Source organism: Astyanax mexicanus, chromosome 24 (genome assembly GCF_023375975.1).
Source record: "Astyanax mexicanus isolate ESR-SI-001 chromosome 24, AstMex3_surface, whole genome shotgun sequence".
NCBI classification, from domain to species: Eukaryota; Metazoa; Chordata; class Actinopteri; order Characiformes; family Acestrorhamphidae; genus Astyanax; species Astyanax mexicanus.
In genome coordinates this window covers 27,230,001-27,245,552 of record NC_064431.1, presented here as the reverse complement: position 1 = coordinate 27,245,552, position 15,552 = coordinate 27,230,001, and the positions used below count along the sequence as shown (strand labels likewise).

General features: G+C 37.5%; 2 protein-coding genes and 1 long non-coding RNA gene across 4 annotated transcripts in view; 2 read left to right on the top strand and 1 right to left on the bottom strand.

Moving 5' to 3' along the window:
• The window catches only part of LOC103029679 (solute carrier family 2, facilitated glucose transporter member 9-like), a 1,095,244-nt gene that overhangs the window by 86,777 nt on the left and 992,915 nt on the right, over nucleotides 1-15,552 (bottom strand). The window lies entirely within an intron of this gene.
• Nucleotides 1-15,552, top strand: part of LOC125787359 (uncharacterized) — a 759,343-nt gene that overhangs the window by 731,749 nt on the left and 12,042 nt on the right. The window lies entirely within an intron of this gene.
• Nucleotides 1-15,552, top strand: part of suclg2 (succinate-CoA ligase GDP-forming subunit beta) — a 164,558-nt gene that overhangs the window by 137,581 nt on the left and 11,425 nt on the right. Inside the window, exon 10 of the mRNA XM_022682374.2 lies at nucleotides 13,637-13,757. Within this exon, the coding sequence (XP_022538095.1) occupies nucleotides 13,637-13,757 (121 nt within the window). The remainder of the gene's footprint in view (nucleotides 1-13,636; nucleotides 13,758-15,552) is intronic.

The window sequence follows — 15,552 nt, the reverse complement described above, 5'->3', positions numbered from 1 at the left end:
TTTTTTTTTTAATGCGCTTTCTTTATTTTAATGACTATTTCCATTGTAAATTTTCTCACTGAAGACATAAAAACTATGAATGAACACATGTGGAGTTTTATGTACTTAACAAAAAAAACAAAAAATGAGCTGGCCTCCACAGTCACCGGACCTGAACCCAATCCAGATGGTTTGGGGTGAGCTGGACCACAGAGTGGTCAACAAGGCAAAGGGGCAACAAGTGCTAATAAACACTAAACACCTCTGGGAACTCCTTTAAGACTGCAAGACTGTTGGAAAACCATTTCAGGTGACCACCTCTTGAAGCTCATTGAGAGAATGGCAAGCTCAAAGAGTGTGCAAAGTGTGCAGTAATCAGAGCAAAGGCTGGCTATTTTGAAAAAAAAAATAGAATATAAAACATGTTTTTTTTTAGTTATTTCACCATTAGTTCATTCATGGTTTTGCTGCCTTCAGTGAGAATCTACCATGTAAATAGTCTTGAAAATAAAGAAAACGCTTAAAAAAAAAAAGGTGTGTCCAAACTTTTGGCCTGTACTGTACGTAGAGAAACAGTCTCCTTTTCCACGCTAGCTGTCTCGAGAGATTAATTAGCTGGGTGTTAATTGACTTAATCGATCCAGTTGAGTGTTAATTGGCTTAATTAAATGTTGCTTGCTGTAAATTTGGTCCGCCGCACATCGCGGAACGGTTTGATGATCAATCAAGCCATTGGTGCATTAGGCTTCTAATTGGAGGGAGAATTGATTCGAATTGATTTGACATCTGAAATTAGTGTAAGTGAAATGTTTACCCTAATGGCTGCAAAATGTAAGAAAACACGCAGCACCGCGAGCGTCGATGCTCGGATCTATTAGGACTGATATTCACAAAGCTTCAAAGATGATGTTTTTTCGCATATTACTGCAGCCTGGCGTGATTTGTTGGGCACGTTCCACCTTTTAAATGTGTTTTTCGCAACATTTCACAACTAGCCCTCTGGGCACATAGTGGCACACTGAATGCTCTGTGCATTCTGGAGACTGTTGCCAGAAATAATAGCAAAATGTATTATATTATCTCATAATATCTTATAATATCATATGAGCTGAAAATCATTGATTTAATTAATTTGATTCATTTGTTATGTTAAAATCTTGTTCGATATGGTATACACAGTGACGAGGCAAAAGTCATGACTCGGCTCTATGCAATATAATTGATCATAAAGTGTTACAGTGTCAAGGGCGACGGCTTGATTTAGGTTTGAGATGTTATCTTAGTTATGTTGTGAGTGAGCTTGAATACTTATATTCTTCCCAGCATGCTCATGGTCAGTGCATACAGCTCTGGAAAAAAAAATATGGGTTTTTTCGACCTAATTTCTACCAAATTGAAAACCTCAGGAATATAATCAATAGGAAGATGGATGATCACAAGCCATCAAACCAAACTGATTTGCTTCAATTTCTGCACCAGGAGTGAGTAGCATGAAGTGTTCCAAAAGCAGTGTGTAAGACTGATGGAGGAAAACATGCCAAGATGCATAAAAAAAAACTGTGATTAAAAACCACCAGGGTTATTCCACCAATTATTGATTTCTGAACTCTTTAAACTTTATAAATATGAACTCGTTTTCTTTGCATTATTTGAGGTCTGAAAGCTCTGCATCTTTAATTTTGTCATTTCAGCTATTTCTCATTTTCTGCAAATAAATGCTCTAAATTACCATATTTTTTTTGGAATTTGGAAGAAATGTTGTCCGTAGTTTATAAAAATGTAAATTTTACTCAAACATAAACCTATAAGTAGCAAAATCAGAGAAACTGATTCAGAAACTGAAGTGAGTCTCTTCATTTTTTTTCCAGAGCTGTAGTTCTTTAGCCTCCATTGGACATGGCAAAAGTCATGGGACATGATACTTGTTCTCGTCCCTGTAGTACTTTATAGGTTAACCCTTCGGTCTAAGTAATGCACCAGTGTCTTGACTCTCTAGATCCATAAGATTTTAGTATCTTTCAGAGTTTTGTTTAGCATCTTAGCTATACCAAGTAAACACTTTACAACTTTGAATCTTAGAATCTTAGAATTACTGTACTGCTCATGCAGCGCAACCCTCACCACTATTTGAACCCCTTTCAAGGGGTTTGTTAGTGTGTCTTTTTAAAAGCAGTAATGTTTCTGACAAGAACAAGGACAGCTCAAATAACTGTTTATCTGCTTAGAGAGTCTTGCAAACAATTTTAGAAAAATTAAAAATAGAAAAAATTAGAAAAATAAGCTGTTCTGCAGTTGAGGTTGCAAAGATTCACCTTACACCTTAAAAAATTGAATAATTCCTAATAATTCTTAGTGGACTATTGGTCTCACAAATAGAACAGTCCTGTAAGAGTTTATGGTGAAGTTGCCAGAAATGTCCTTCCGCTTGAAATTGCAATGCAGAACTTGTGAGGGAACACCTTGGAAAAACTGGGGCCATTGCATTTTCTGTTGCATAATAATTTCTGCACATAAATGAATTATAATTTTAAAAAATGGATTGTTTTAAAACAAACTTAGGATCTTCAGAGGCTTCAATTTCTGCCATTTTCGCTTAGTGTTGCTATCTTTATTCATCCCTTACGTTGTACAAGTCCAGGGAATTGTGGGTAACTGGGGACTTGGAAGGATACATCAGTTGCGTCCTCAAAATTGCAATAAATGTTGTCTGCATTTCTAGGTTAAATACAAAAGATACTTCTACACTTCTGAACTGCTCTTTTTGTTTAAAATGTAGTATTGAAACACAGATTAATAGGCCTGCCATGATAATTACATGATCGACTTATCGTTCAATAAATGAACAAACCTTTATTAGGAAAAATGCCCTCCATCAACACCCAATACAGACTTAAATAAACGTAGTTACAGCCCAGTGTGGCTGTAGTCGTTTAACTTCAGTGTTTCTTAGGCTGAAGCAGGGTCTTTATACCAGTCCAATGTGGGCCAGCTGGGACAGACCGAGGCTGCACGTCATGGTGTGGGGGGGACCCACGTTTCCCCTGCCTCCGCACTTCGCAGTGTGTAAAGTCTTTAAAAGAGTTTAATTCATTTGTTATGATAGTTATTATTAAGTTATTGCCATTAAATGATCTTGAAATGCCAACAAAATCGTTTACCGCAATAATCATAACAGGCCTATGGATTAATGTCTTTCCCAGACCTGTAGTCCCCTGGGTGTCCAGGTTATTTGCACTGCTAGTGTCCAACGCTGTAGAGAAACCTGCCTTAAAAGTTCTTTCAGAGGCTCCAAACCCAAAATAAGTCAATATTCCATCTTTTCTTTAAAAAAAAAAAAATTGCTTTTGGCTGCTCAAGTCTGGCTCATCCGGCTTTTGTAACTCGTGCTTGAGTGCAGTTTGTTGTTCCCTTGTTCCCTTGTGCTGTAAAAAAGGCCATTTGTGTAGCGTAGGTTTTCAGAGCATTGGGCGTTAAAAACAGTTGCTGTTAAGTCCCCTATTGATTTGGGACCTTTGTTTTTGTGTCAAAAAGCTTCAGAATAGCTTCACTCTTGCGGATGACCAGAACAACGGCGCCAGAACAAGGCCCTTTAGAGGAGGAGGTGGTCTCAGTTCAGTCCTGCAAAACCTTTGGAGCAGTTTGTTTGTGGAGGGAATGTGATCTGACCTCAGTCTTTTACAGTTAATCTGTTACAGTATGTCCTGATCTGATTCAGTGATTTGTGATTGGGGCAAAATCAGACATATTCTAGTGGATCTGATAACGCTTTTATCCGAAGCGACTTACAAATAATGATGTACATTAACAATAGACAACATAGAAGTTCAAGACGAAAACATTTTCAAAAGGGAAATAGTGGAATAGAGGAGGAAAGGAGTGGAAGCAGGAAATGAGGTTTGAAGTAGTTAGTCTTCAGGAGTTTATTAAAGATAGTGAGAGATTCTCCTGATCTGGTAGTGGAAGGTAGTTTGTTCCACCATTAGGGAACTCTGAATGAGAACAGTCTGGATTGCTTTGTGTAAATGTTTGGCTAAGCTAGCCGCCAGGAGGTATCATAGACATTTAGGAAGGAGTGCAGGTAGGAAGGAACTTTGAATTTAATGCTAGCCTGCTGAATTAGAAGGGAAACATGGCTGTGGCACCCTTGTTTCCTACTGTTGTTGCTTAAAATGCACTGTATAATAAGGTCAACATTATAGTCTGTAAAAATATGGTAGATAAAAAAAGGAAAGGGTGCTTTTTTGGAGTTAACTCTGGTCTTTGACAGTGCTCATAAATAAATTGAGCTTTGAAAATAGATGCGAAAAAAAGACTACTGCAGCATTTACACACTTACACACAGCAAAAATGCTATATTTTGGAAACCTGGGGGTGAACGGAGGTGAGCTATTTGACAAAAGTTTCTACTCATTATTATGTTTTACTGAACTTCAAGTTATTTCTTTACACTGAATTTTCTCCTTTAAATGTTCTTATGAACAGATATGAAGACATTCTTTTATGGTATTAAGTCACATACCATATTTTTTGCACTATAAGGCGCACTTAAAATCCTTTAATTTTCCCAAAAATCATTGGTGCGCCTTTCAATCCAGGGCGTCTTATGTATGAATTTTACCAATCAGGATGTAAGAAGCAGTAGAAGAACACACTCTACCAAATTGCAGTGTTATTGCAGTGAGTTTCAGTGAAGTTTCTCCAGCACCGAGGCTGGAGTAGCATTAGCATTAGCTGCTAACTGCTATTTCCCCATTTGGAGGAAAGTATTATCGGCCTGTAGCGTGCTGCAAACCCCAGCTAACACTGCTGGAGTAGCATTAACATTAGCAGCTTACTGCACTCGCTATTTCCACGTTCAGAGTTGAGTATTATCGGGCTGTCGCCTGCTCCTGCTGGAGCGGCTAGCCGGTAATGCTAATGCTTCAGCCTTAGTGCTGGAGAAATTTGGTAATTCGGTTTTGAGGAGAGAAATCTGTGTAGATTAACATCCAGCACTCGTTTGACTTAAAAAAAAAAAGTTGATTTATTTGATTTATTGATTTGTTTACTTAGCTTAGCTTTACTTAAGTTATTTAGCAACCCCACCCCCACCCCCCCACCTTATAATCTGCTAAAAATAGACCAGAAACTAAAGGGTCATTGATAGTGCACCTTACAATATGATGCGAAAAATACAGTACTTGTACCATTTATCTGTACAAGAGCTTAAGTACTTATGTATGGGTTATTACGCAAGCTTAGGACACTCATTATAAGGTATTATGAATGCTATATAATGCGTTATGAATGCAGGATTCATAGGCATAGGTGTTTGAGTGTAGTTATAGTGTACAGCTGGTTATACATACAGCACTGTGTGGAAGGAGGACACTGCACACTTGTGCATATGTATGTGTATATATGTCTATATATATATATGTATATATATATATATATATATATACATATATATATATATATATGTATATATATATATATATATATATATATATATATATATATATATATATATATATATATATATATATATATATGTATTTTAGTTGGAGATTCACAACCTGGTGGTGCGTACTATGCCCAATATTTTTATGAACTGCGTTGACTTGTGTATAAGGATGCATAAATCACCCTGTGTATCATTAATATACATAGATGTCAATAGGAAACGCATGAGTGGAAGAAATATGGCCGCTCTCAATACGGCCCGAGCTGAAAAATGGGCCAGCGATAGCGGGGGAGCCGTTAGGGATGGAGCTGAGCGCCGTGCGGCAGCTGGATCTGCAGTGCCCCCTGGTGGCGGGAGAGCAAACCTCAGGCTTGGGAAGCCGAGCGGAGGAAGACCCCCTTTAGTGGGAGCTGTCAGTTACAGCACACAGCAGATGGACAGTATCAGTGACGGTGTGGGGCCTGATTTGTATCTGACAAAGGCAGAAATGGCACCTCACAAAAACCTGGCGTTTGAAGATGATAGTGCATTAAAAGCTCTCACTTTTTTGAAGAGCTTATCTAATGTCAACTGTGCAGAGATTTATTTATTTATTATTTTATTTTTTTTGGAGCATATTTTTGAAGATATTTGACAGTTTTCTTCTCTTTTTTTTGCCCACACTAAAATCCAGTATGATCAGAATGTTCACTAATGCTGCATCACTCTCGAAACATCAGAAAAAGAGTATATAATACAAAATATATTATTGTGCCTTTACAATAGTCATACGTTTAGAACACTAATTTTTTGTTTGTTTATTTTTGCCTTTTACGCTCCTTAGTTCCAGTGAAAAACCTAAAATTATACAAAATCCAGTGAACTTCAGTGGTACTGAAGTTAGCAGCAAACTACTAGGGCTTTTAAGTGGAAAATATAACTAAAAACTAACTGAAAAGAAATTGTATACCATATATATATTGTTTTTTTTTTACCATATCAGGTGCACTTAAAATTCTTAATTTTTCCCAAAAAATCGACGGTGCGCCCTATAATCCGGTGCCCTTATGTATGAATTCTACCAGTCAGGTTGTAAAGAGCAGTAAAACCACTCCAGAGAATTACAGTTATATAGGAGTTTCAGTAAAGTTTCTCCAGCACCGAGGCTGGAGAATATTAGCATTAGCTGCTAACCGCACTAAGCACTAGCTCTTTTGCTGAGGTGAGTATATCGGACTGTAGTTTGCTTGTTTGCCGTGTTTAAACAAGCTGTGTAGGACGAACAACTAGCTGATAGCGCCCTGGGTTGCCAGAACACTCAGGGTTCCATGGTGTAGCACTGTCAGGCGGCGTTTAGTAGCGCTAAGTGCTGCTAACCGTTCTGAAATACTAGAAATCTAAGCTTATTGTAAATAAATGAAAGCGCTTTACTCACCCAAATAAACAGTTTTTAGAAGAGAAATCTGTGTAGGATAACATCCAGCTCTCGTTTGACTTGAAAATGATTTTTTTTAAGAATTAGTTTTGTTGGCGAGATCTGCTGAATTAGAAGGGAAACATGGTGGCATCCTTGTACCTTTGGCAATGGTTGCATTTACACACTTACACAGCACATTCATACTTTCATCATAATAACTAGAAAAAGACACCGAAACACAGAGAACTCTGTAACTATTAAAAGTAGAAGTCTTTTCTTTAGAAAAAGTACAGAAGAAACCTGAGAGCGGTGAGTACTGTTTCCTACACCTTCAAAAGACTCTTAGAAACTGGAGTAAACTGCTACAGGAAGTCACGTCTAGCTGACCCTCATGGCATCAGCTTTAGCCTTTAGCTTAGCTTAGCATGATTGGACTAAGTCTCAGTTTCAGCAGTGAAGAGAAGAATTAGAGGTCTGGGTAACACTTTAAAATAAGACTACCTTTATAAAGGGTTTATGAATGGTTTACAGGAGTTTATAAATGGTTAGTAATTAGGTTGCAAATACTTTAAATCCCATTCATAAGCAGTTAATTAATATATAACACATAAATAGACATTTCTTATTATGTTTAACTGTTTACCAAAAATGAAATGACTAAGTTGCCACTGTTGCTTTTTTTAATTGATGTGTTTTAACTGCTTATCAATGTTTTTTAAGGCATTTACAACCTTAGCAATAATAAGTAATAATCTAATATACAAACCATTTATAAATCCTTTATAAATGTAGTCTTATTTTAAAGTGGTACCGAGGTCTGATGGGTGAAGTGCAGTCTTGTCTGTGTCTGAAATACAGGAACTGATGTATAATAACAAATTAAAATAAGTTGAGTGGATAAAATATGAAATATTTTTGACTTTCACTGTCTGCAATTCAATCCAGCACCCAAAGAAACCTGTTAAAGCTTCTCTCTGCACAATAAACCCACTATTTCTGTGCTTGTCATTATTGTGAAGTGTGATATTGTAGCCAAGATATGAGATATGCAGTATATTACAATACACAGTGTTGGTATATTGTGCAGCTTCAGTGTGTGTCTGTGTGAGTGAGTGTGTTGTTGTGTGTGTGAGTGTGTAGTGTGTAAGTCTCCCAAAGGGTTTTAGTGTAGAGGCAGAGGCAGCAGGACCATACATTGTCCAGTCATGGTTGATGTGCTCTCAGCATCAGTGGCACTTCTCACCCCAGTGGCCGAGGCCGGTTTGACGGACCATTCAGGTGTTGAGTACTGCAGCTCCACACAGTAGTCTCACACACACTCTTCACACCGTCACACACTTCACAATCCGACTCAACTCATGCTCCGTCTGCCCTGCGTTAGCAACACCATCACCTGGCCATGTTTGTTTCTTTGTTTGCTTGTCTTTTATTTATGGTTTGTTCAGGTCGTGAAGATATACTTGAATCTGGAGATCAGGAAAGCCAAGAAAGTAAACATCCGGATTGGCCTGTCCTCATGCTTAGTTGGCCAATGAGGTTTCAGTGTGGGTGGGACTTGTCCATTAAACTCCAACAAACACATTTAACTCCACAATACTCTACAGTCGCTCTTTAATGAACTAACGTTAGCTGGATACCTTTTGGACGGATACTGTACTCTGTCCAATCCATTAAATACTTTATTTTCTTTGACAATCATTCATTTCAGGGAGGTATCTTCTTGGGGAAAAAAGTAAGAAAAAAGAGCAAAAAAATACATGCAAGTATCCTAGAATCTCCTGAAAATAACATTCAGCCTGTGTGAATGTTTCCTATAATATATTTTGTCATTTTTTGTTTAATATAGATACGTCAAACTATTAAAATATGCTGCAAAATTGGTCGTTGGGGCCTAAATGTTTAGCTCTCCTCACCAGTAGGAAGTACAATTTGGCAGCCATTTTTTTTTTTTTTTTTTTTTTTATCAACCATCCTTCTTCTTCTCCTCTCAGTCCGATGATTCGGTCCCAAAGTGGCTAGATGTTTTGAGTGCATCGTAGAGGCATGTCTAGCAGTCATTGATCTCTCACCAAGAGGTACGCTACATCATATGGCACATGGCAAGATTCAGGATCTAATCAGACCCCTCCTGTAACCATTCACATGCTAGTGCATCTCAAAAAAATAGAATATCATCAAAAATTTACTTTATTTCAGTAATTTAGTTCAAAGTGGCAACCTCATTTATAGATGTATTACACCCAGAGTGATCTATTTTAAATGATTATTTCTTTTATTGTTGATGATTATGGTTTACAGCCAATGAAAACCCAAAAATCAGTGTGTCAGTAAATTAGAACATTATATAAGACCAATTGGTGCTTTGGGCAGTGTGGGCAGTGTGCCAAGTCCTGCTGAAGAATGAAATCTGAATCTCCATAGAAGTTGTCAGCAGAGGGAAGCATGAAGTGCTGTAAGATTTTGTGGGAAAACAAAACTGCACTGACTTTAGACTTGATAATAAAACACAGTGGATCAACACCAGCAGATGACAGACATGTCTCTCCATCAAACCATCACTGATCATCAGTAAATTTTACATTTTATTTGTAAATCAAGGGAGCAGAGTCTGGAGGAAGAGTGGAGAGACTCACAGTCCAAACTGCTCGAGGTCTGAAGGTGTGAAGTTTCCACCAATCAGTGATGGTTTGGAGAGACATGTCTGTCATCTGCTGGTGTTGATCCACTGTGTTCTATCCAACAAAGTCCAAAAAAGTCAGTGCAGTGTTTTTCTGGAAAATCTTACAGCACTTCATGCTTTCCTTTGCTTTTCAACTTTTATAAAGATGGGGATTTCATTTTCCAGCACTTTCCAGGACTTGGCACACTGCCCACACTGCCAAAAGTGTCAGTTGGTTTTATATAATATTATTTATAATTATAATTATAATTTTCTGAGATACTGATTTTTTTTCTGGTTTTCATTGGCTTGTAAGCCATAATCATCAACAATAAAATAATAAAAAATAGATAAGTGCTTAAAATAGATCACTCTGTGTGTAATACACCTATATAATATATGAATTTCACATTTCCAACTAAAGTGCTGAAAAACGAAGTAACTTTACAATGATATTCAAATTTTTTGAGATGCACTAGTATCTGCCAGAGACATGATGATAACTGCATGATGACTGCAGGAATCTAGGTGGTGTTATTTTTAATTAGTGTACACATAATTAGTATAAATATAATATAAATAAATAAATTCCACCTCTTCAATCATGGACAGTAGTCTCATATATTCAGATCATGGATATGCCTTTCTGTGTTTATTTTACATCATCATCAACTTTTTGTACATAAAACCTTTCTGCATGCAGTTTTGACCTTTTTTAAAAGGCTTGTATGTAGAAATACATGTTTAAACATTGATTTATAAGCGTGAATTTGATGTGAACATACAGTATTTGTGGACCCACACCAAATTAATACCTGATGCACGCACATTTCACTGTGGCAGTGCCTGGAGTGCTGTAGACATTAGAGCCTGTGATTGATGAACATTGTGTTATTATAAATCATTCATATGCAAATTCTGAATAGTTCTCTTAAGAACTAACCTCGAATGACCTTAGAACGTTTTATAAATGATGCACCTGAAACACGAGGAGCAAGGCCTGAAAGAGCTGAACCATTCCTTCTGGTTTGCTATGGTAATTTCTCTATAGGTGCTTGTATATAGTGGCTTGCAAAAGTATTCATACCCCTTGAACTTTTTTTTAAAGAGGCATTAAACAGACTGATTTTAGCTTACGCCATTCTCAGCTCAAATTTGAAAAATACTTTAAAAAAAAATAATGGAGGGGTAGTTTGGGAGAGGTACTGGGTGATGTATGGGTTTAGAGGCGGGGCAGGATGGAGAGCTGATTGGGGACGTCAACAGGGGGGCGGATTTATTGTATTATTGATTGAGTGATCTGCAAATTTTGTGAAATTGTATCTGTGTACCAAAGTGCAGTTTTTTTTTTTTTTTTTTTTTTTTTTTTTAAGGTAAGAAAATGTTTATACATTTTTTTAAACATGACTGTTATGCTTCATTACTTCACAGGAACACATTTATTTCAGCTATTAATGTAAAATATATATATATATATATATATATATATATATATATATATATATATATATATATATATGGTTTTAGGTTTAGTGGCTTTTTAAATGTGATGTTTAAGTGTTTAAGCGATAGATCAACCCCTCCAGCTCAGGAAAATAAATAAATAAATAAGAGACCCCTTAAAAATTATGAGTTTCTTTCAATTTTACCAAATTAAAAAAAACTCTGGAATATAATCAAGAGGAAGATGGATGATCACAAGCAACCATACCAAGATGAAGTGCTTGAATTCTTGCACCAGGAGTGAGTAGCATAAAGTTATCCAAAAGCAGTGTGTAAGACTGGTGGAGGAGAACATGATGCCAAGATGCATAAGAAAAAAATGTAATCAAAAAACACCAGGGTTATTCCACCAAATATTGATTTCTGAACTCTTAAACTTACTTTATGAATTTGAACTTGTTTTTTTTTTGGGGGGGGGGGGGGTTTGCATTATTTGAGGTCTGAAAGCTATGCATCTTTTTTCTCATTTTCTGCAAATGAATTCTCTAAATGACAATATATGTATTATTATTAAAAAGTTTGGGAGAAATGTTTATAGTAGTTTATAGAATAAAACCACACAAACATCTACATATAAATAGCAAAATGTATAAAGAAACTGGTTCAAAAGTGGTCTCTTATTTATTTATTTATTTAATTTTATTATTTTCCCCCCCAGAGCTGCATGTGCATGAAGGCATAATAAAAACACACTACAGTGCGTTCGCATGTGTGTTTTTGTGACTGCGTTCAAATTGTACCTCGCGGACGTGAATATAAATCATTGTCGGGATTATGTGAAATGTAATCTGTTTATTAGCTTTTGAGGGATTATCCTAATCCTGTACCTGACTGCGGCGCCACTGATAGCACTAACCTTGGCCTCTTTGGTTAGATTTCCCCTCACTGACTCCATTCATTCAGCGCGAGTTTTCCAGCTAAATATCCTCCGTCTGGTGTTTTCACAAGGACTTTGTAGCTCACACTTCCTTTTCTTATCTCACGCGGCACGCGGCAGGACCTCGCAGACGTGCGGGATGGCGTTATTGTTTTGACGCCACTCGCTCGTTCGCCGGGCGGAGTGCGATATTGTTGAATCTGGGTTTTTTATTTTTTGCTTCCTCCGTGGCCTTGTCTGACTCCATCACAGCACTTATGTGCTTATCCAGCGCAAGCTCTGACAGCGGTATATTTAGCGACGGACTGGCTAACTATAGTTGCTGAAGTTTGTTGTTTGTTCTGTTTTAGCTGCAGTTTAAGCTCTTGGCTGTAGACTCTCATACAACCTCAAAAAAATTAATTATCACTGAAACGTTACTGTATTTAAGTAATTCAGTTCAAAATGTGAAACTTATATATTATATAGATGTGTTTCAGTGTTTCAGAAATCAGTGTCTCAGAAAATTAATCTGGGCAGTGTGCCAAGTCCTGCTGGAAAATGAAAGTTGTCAGCAGAGGGAAGCATGAAGTGCTGTAAGATTTTCTGGAAAAAACACTGCACTGACTCTTTTTGGACTTGATAGAACACAGTGGACCAACACCAGCAGATGACAGACATGACTCTCCAAACCATCACTGATTGTTATTGAAACACCTTTACACCTTCAGACCTCGAGCAGTTTGGACTGTGTGTCTCTCCACTCTTCCTCCAGACTCCCTTGATTTACAAATGAAATGTAAAATTTACTGATGGTTTGGAGAGTCATGTCTGTCATCTGCTGGTGTTTGTCCACTGTGTTCTATCAAGTCCAAAAAGAGTCAGTGCAGTGTTTTTTCCAGAAAATCTTACAGCACTTCATGCTTCCCTCTGCTGACAACTTTTATGGAGATGGAGATAGCTCAGCTTAATTTTAATTTTAACTTATTTTAACATGCTTTGCCAGCTATATTAGTCAGTTTCTAAAATCAGATCTGTTGAGATGACTGTTGAGTCTTTACTGTTATTTGCTGTTAAGTGATCAGATTGTATTTGCCTGTCTTAACATCACAAACATAACTGCATGGGTTGCTGTGGTATCAATTTCTACGTCAGTAATTTACCTTTGCTAATCACTTCTCTTGGACCCCTGCACTTCTGCCACTCTGGATTTAATAAGGTTGTTGATTGCTGCGTTGTGACACAAAAGCTTGAAAACACATTGAAATCCAATTGGAGTGTTCAGACCTTCCCGACTGAGACGCATCTGTACAATTCTGAAATGAGCTTTGGCAAAAATCTGGTTTCTGGCTGTTCAGACTGTCATAAATCAATCTGGATACAATTGAAATATGTCAAAATCAGGTTTGAGCTGGCAGTCCGAACATAGCCTAAAGTTACTAAGGTGGTACTTTGCTTTAATGTGACTTTGATGTTTGGCTGTTTGGACCTTTTTTTAAATCAGGTTTGAGTCACTTCCGTAAATGTGTCAGAAATGGGAAAAAAAGTAGTTTTTTGTGCATCTTTTTTGCTTGATGTCGTCGTCATAATCAGCCACCACTGGTTTATGATGCAGGTGAGATGCATTAAATTATAAACGAATGAAAAAGCGAGTTATCAGGCACATACTCATTCGTTCTTTCTATTTTTAGAATTTCTAGTTAATTTGCACATCTTTGTTAAGAACCTCTGTAATTCAGAAGCTGTTTACATTTAGAGTATCTATGCTAACCAGCCCCTCTCCTCGTTTGTCCTCAGGTAGAGGCCATTCTGGTGAACATCTTTGGCGGTATTGTGAACTGTGCCATCATCGCTAACGGCATCACGAAAGCCTGCAGAGAGCTGGAGCTCAAGGTGCCCTTGGTCGTCCGGCTGGAAGGTGAGTGTGTTTTTGAGTGTGTGCACAGCGCTAAAAGCTACGTGTGATGAAGTACGGCCACATCTGATGGCCGTTAGGGAGCCCATTGTATCCACAGGAAAGGATTTATTAAACAATGCAACCCCTGTGAGGAGGAAGCTAACGGGTTAGCATGCGTCAGACCATGCTAAGCGCCATATTTAAAGATAACATCGTGGCCCTCATTAGAAGCAGCTCAGAAACTTCCAGAAGAAGCTAACTTTGGATTGGCTGACTGTCACGTTCCCGCGGTCCACCCGGGGCAGCAAGCGAGGGAGCATCGTTAGCATGCGCGCGGCGTCGTAGCGGTCGTTAACGACGGCAAGAAGAACGGAGGAGACGGCCCCTGATTGTGCGACCTCTCACCTGGGTATGCTAATGCTAGGTGCTAGCGTGTGTCCGGCCCCTTCGGCCCGCTCCCAGCTGGTCGTTAGGATAATTGGCACAAAACAGCTGAGTCATGCTAGTCGCTAGCGCATTAGCCTACTGACAGAATCCCCGCCCTCCTCCATGGAGATCACAGAAGTCCCAATCAGGAGCTGCCAAAATAGTGTTGGCTTGAGTCCAAGCCTCAGGTTTAGAAGATAGAGAAATGTGCATGATATATTTAATATTTACTGGCTAATATAAAATTCACCATCACACATACATTTTTAATAAATGTATATAATATGTAGAAATGCACCAAATAGTTGGCAACCAAACATTTTTTGGCTAAAAAATGGCAAAATAGGACTTTAGGTCCATTTTCATTCTAGTGGGAAATCTACTTTCAAAATGCTGTGTAGATTTAATCCATGCCTGGAAAACTGCATCTTGGTATTCAGCTTAGTACGTGAAAAGACTGAATAATTTAGACTAAAACAAGGACTCATTTATTTTTAATCTTATGGCTATGTTTTTTTTCTAATGTTAGCATTTTTAGAGATACATCTATGTTTTGAATAGCAGTACTGAGGTAAATTTATGTTTAAAATAGCAGTGCTAAGGTAAATCTATGCTTAGAGTAGCAGTGCTGAGGTACGTCTATGATTAAAATAACGGTTCCGAGGTACGTCTGTGATTAGAATAGCAGTGCTGAGGTACGTCTATGATTAAAATAACGGTTCCGAGGTACGTCTGTGATTAGAATAGCAGTGCTGAGGTACGTCTATGATTAGAATAGCAGTGCTGAGGTAAATTTATGCTTACAATAGCAGTGCTGAGGTATGTCTGTGATTAAATTAGCAGAGCTAAGTTAAATGTATGCTTAAAACAGCAGAGCTAAGGTAAATGTATGCATATAATTGCAGTGCTGATGTAGAATAGCAGTGCTGAGGTACATTTGTGATTTAGAACTCCACTGCTGAGGTAAATGTATGTTTAGAATAGCACTGCTGAAGTAAAATCATGATTCGAATACCAGTGATGATGTAAACATATGATTAGAATAGCAGTACTGAGGTAAATGTATGTTTAGAATAATAGTGTTGAGGTAAATGCATTGGACCTCAGCACTCCTGAGTTAAATTTATGTTGTATGAAACATCACGTGACACAAAAGTAATGGAACAAAATACCACTTTCTAACTGATATTAATGTAAAAGTAGCGTATTGTGGCTTATAGTGTAATTATATATATATATATATATATATATATATATATATATATATATATATATATATACAGTTGTGGTCAAAAGTTTACATACACTTGTAAAAAAACATAATGTTATGGCTGTCTTGAGTTTTCAATAAGTTCTACAACTCTTATTTTTCTGTGATAGAGTGATCGGA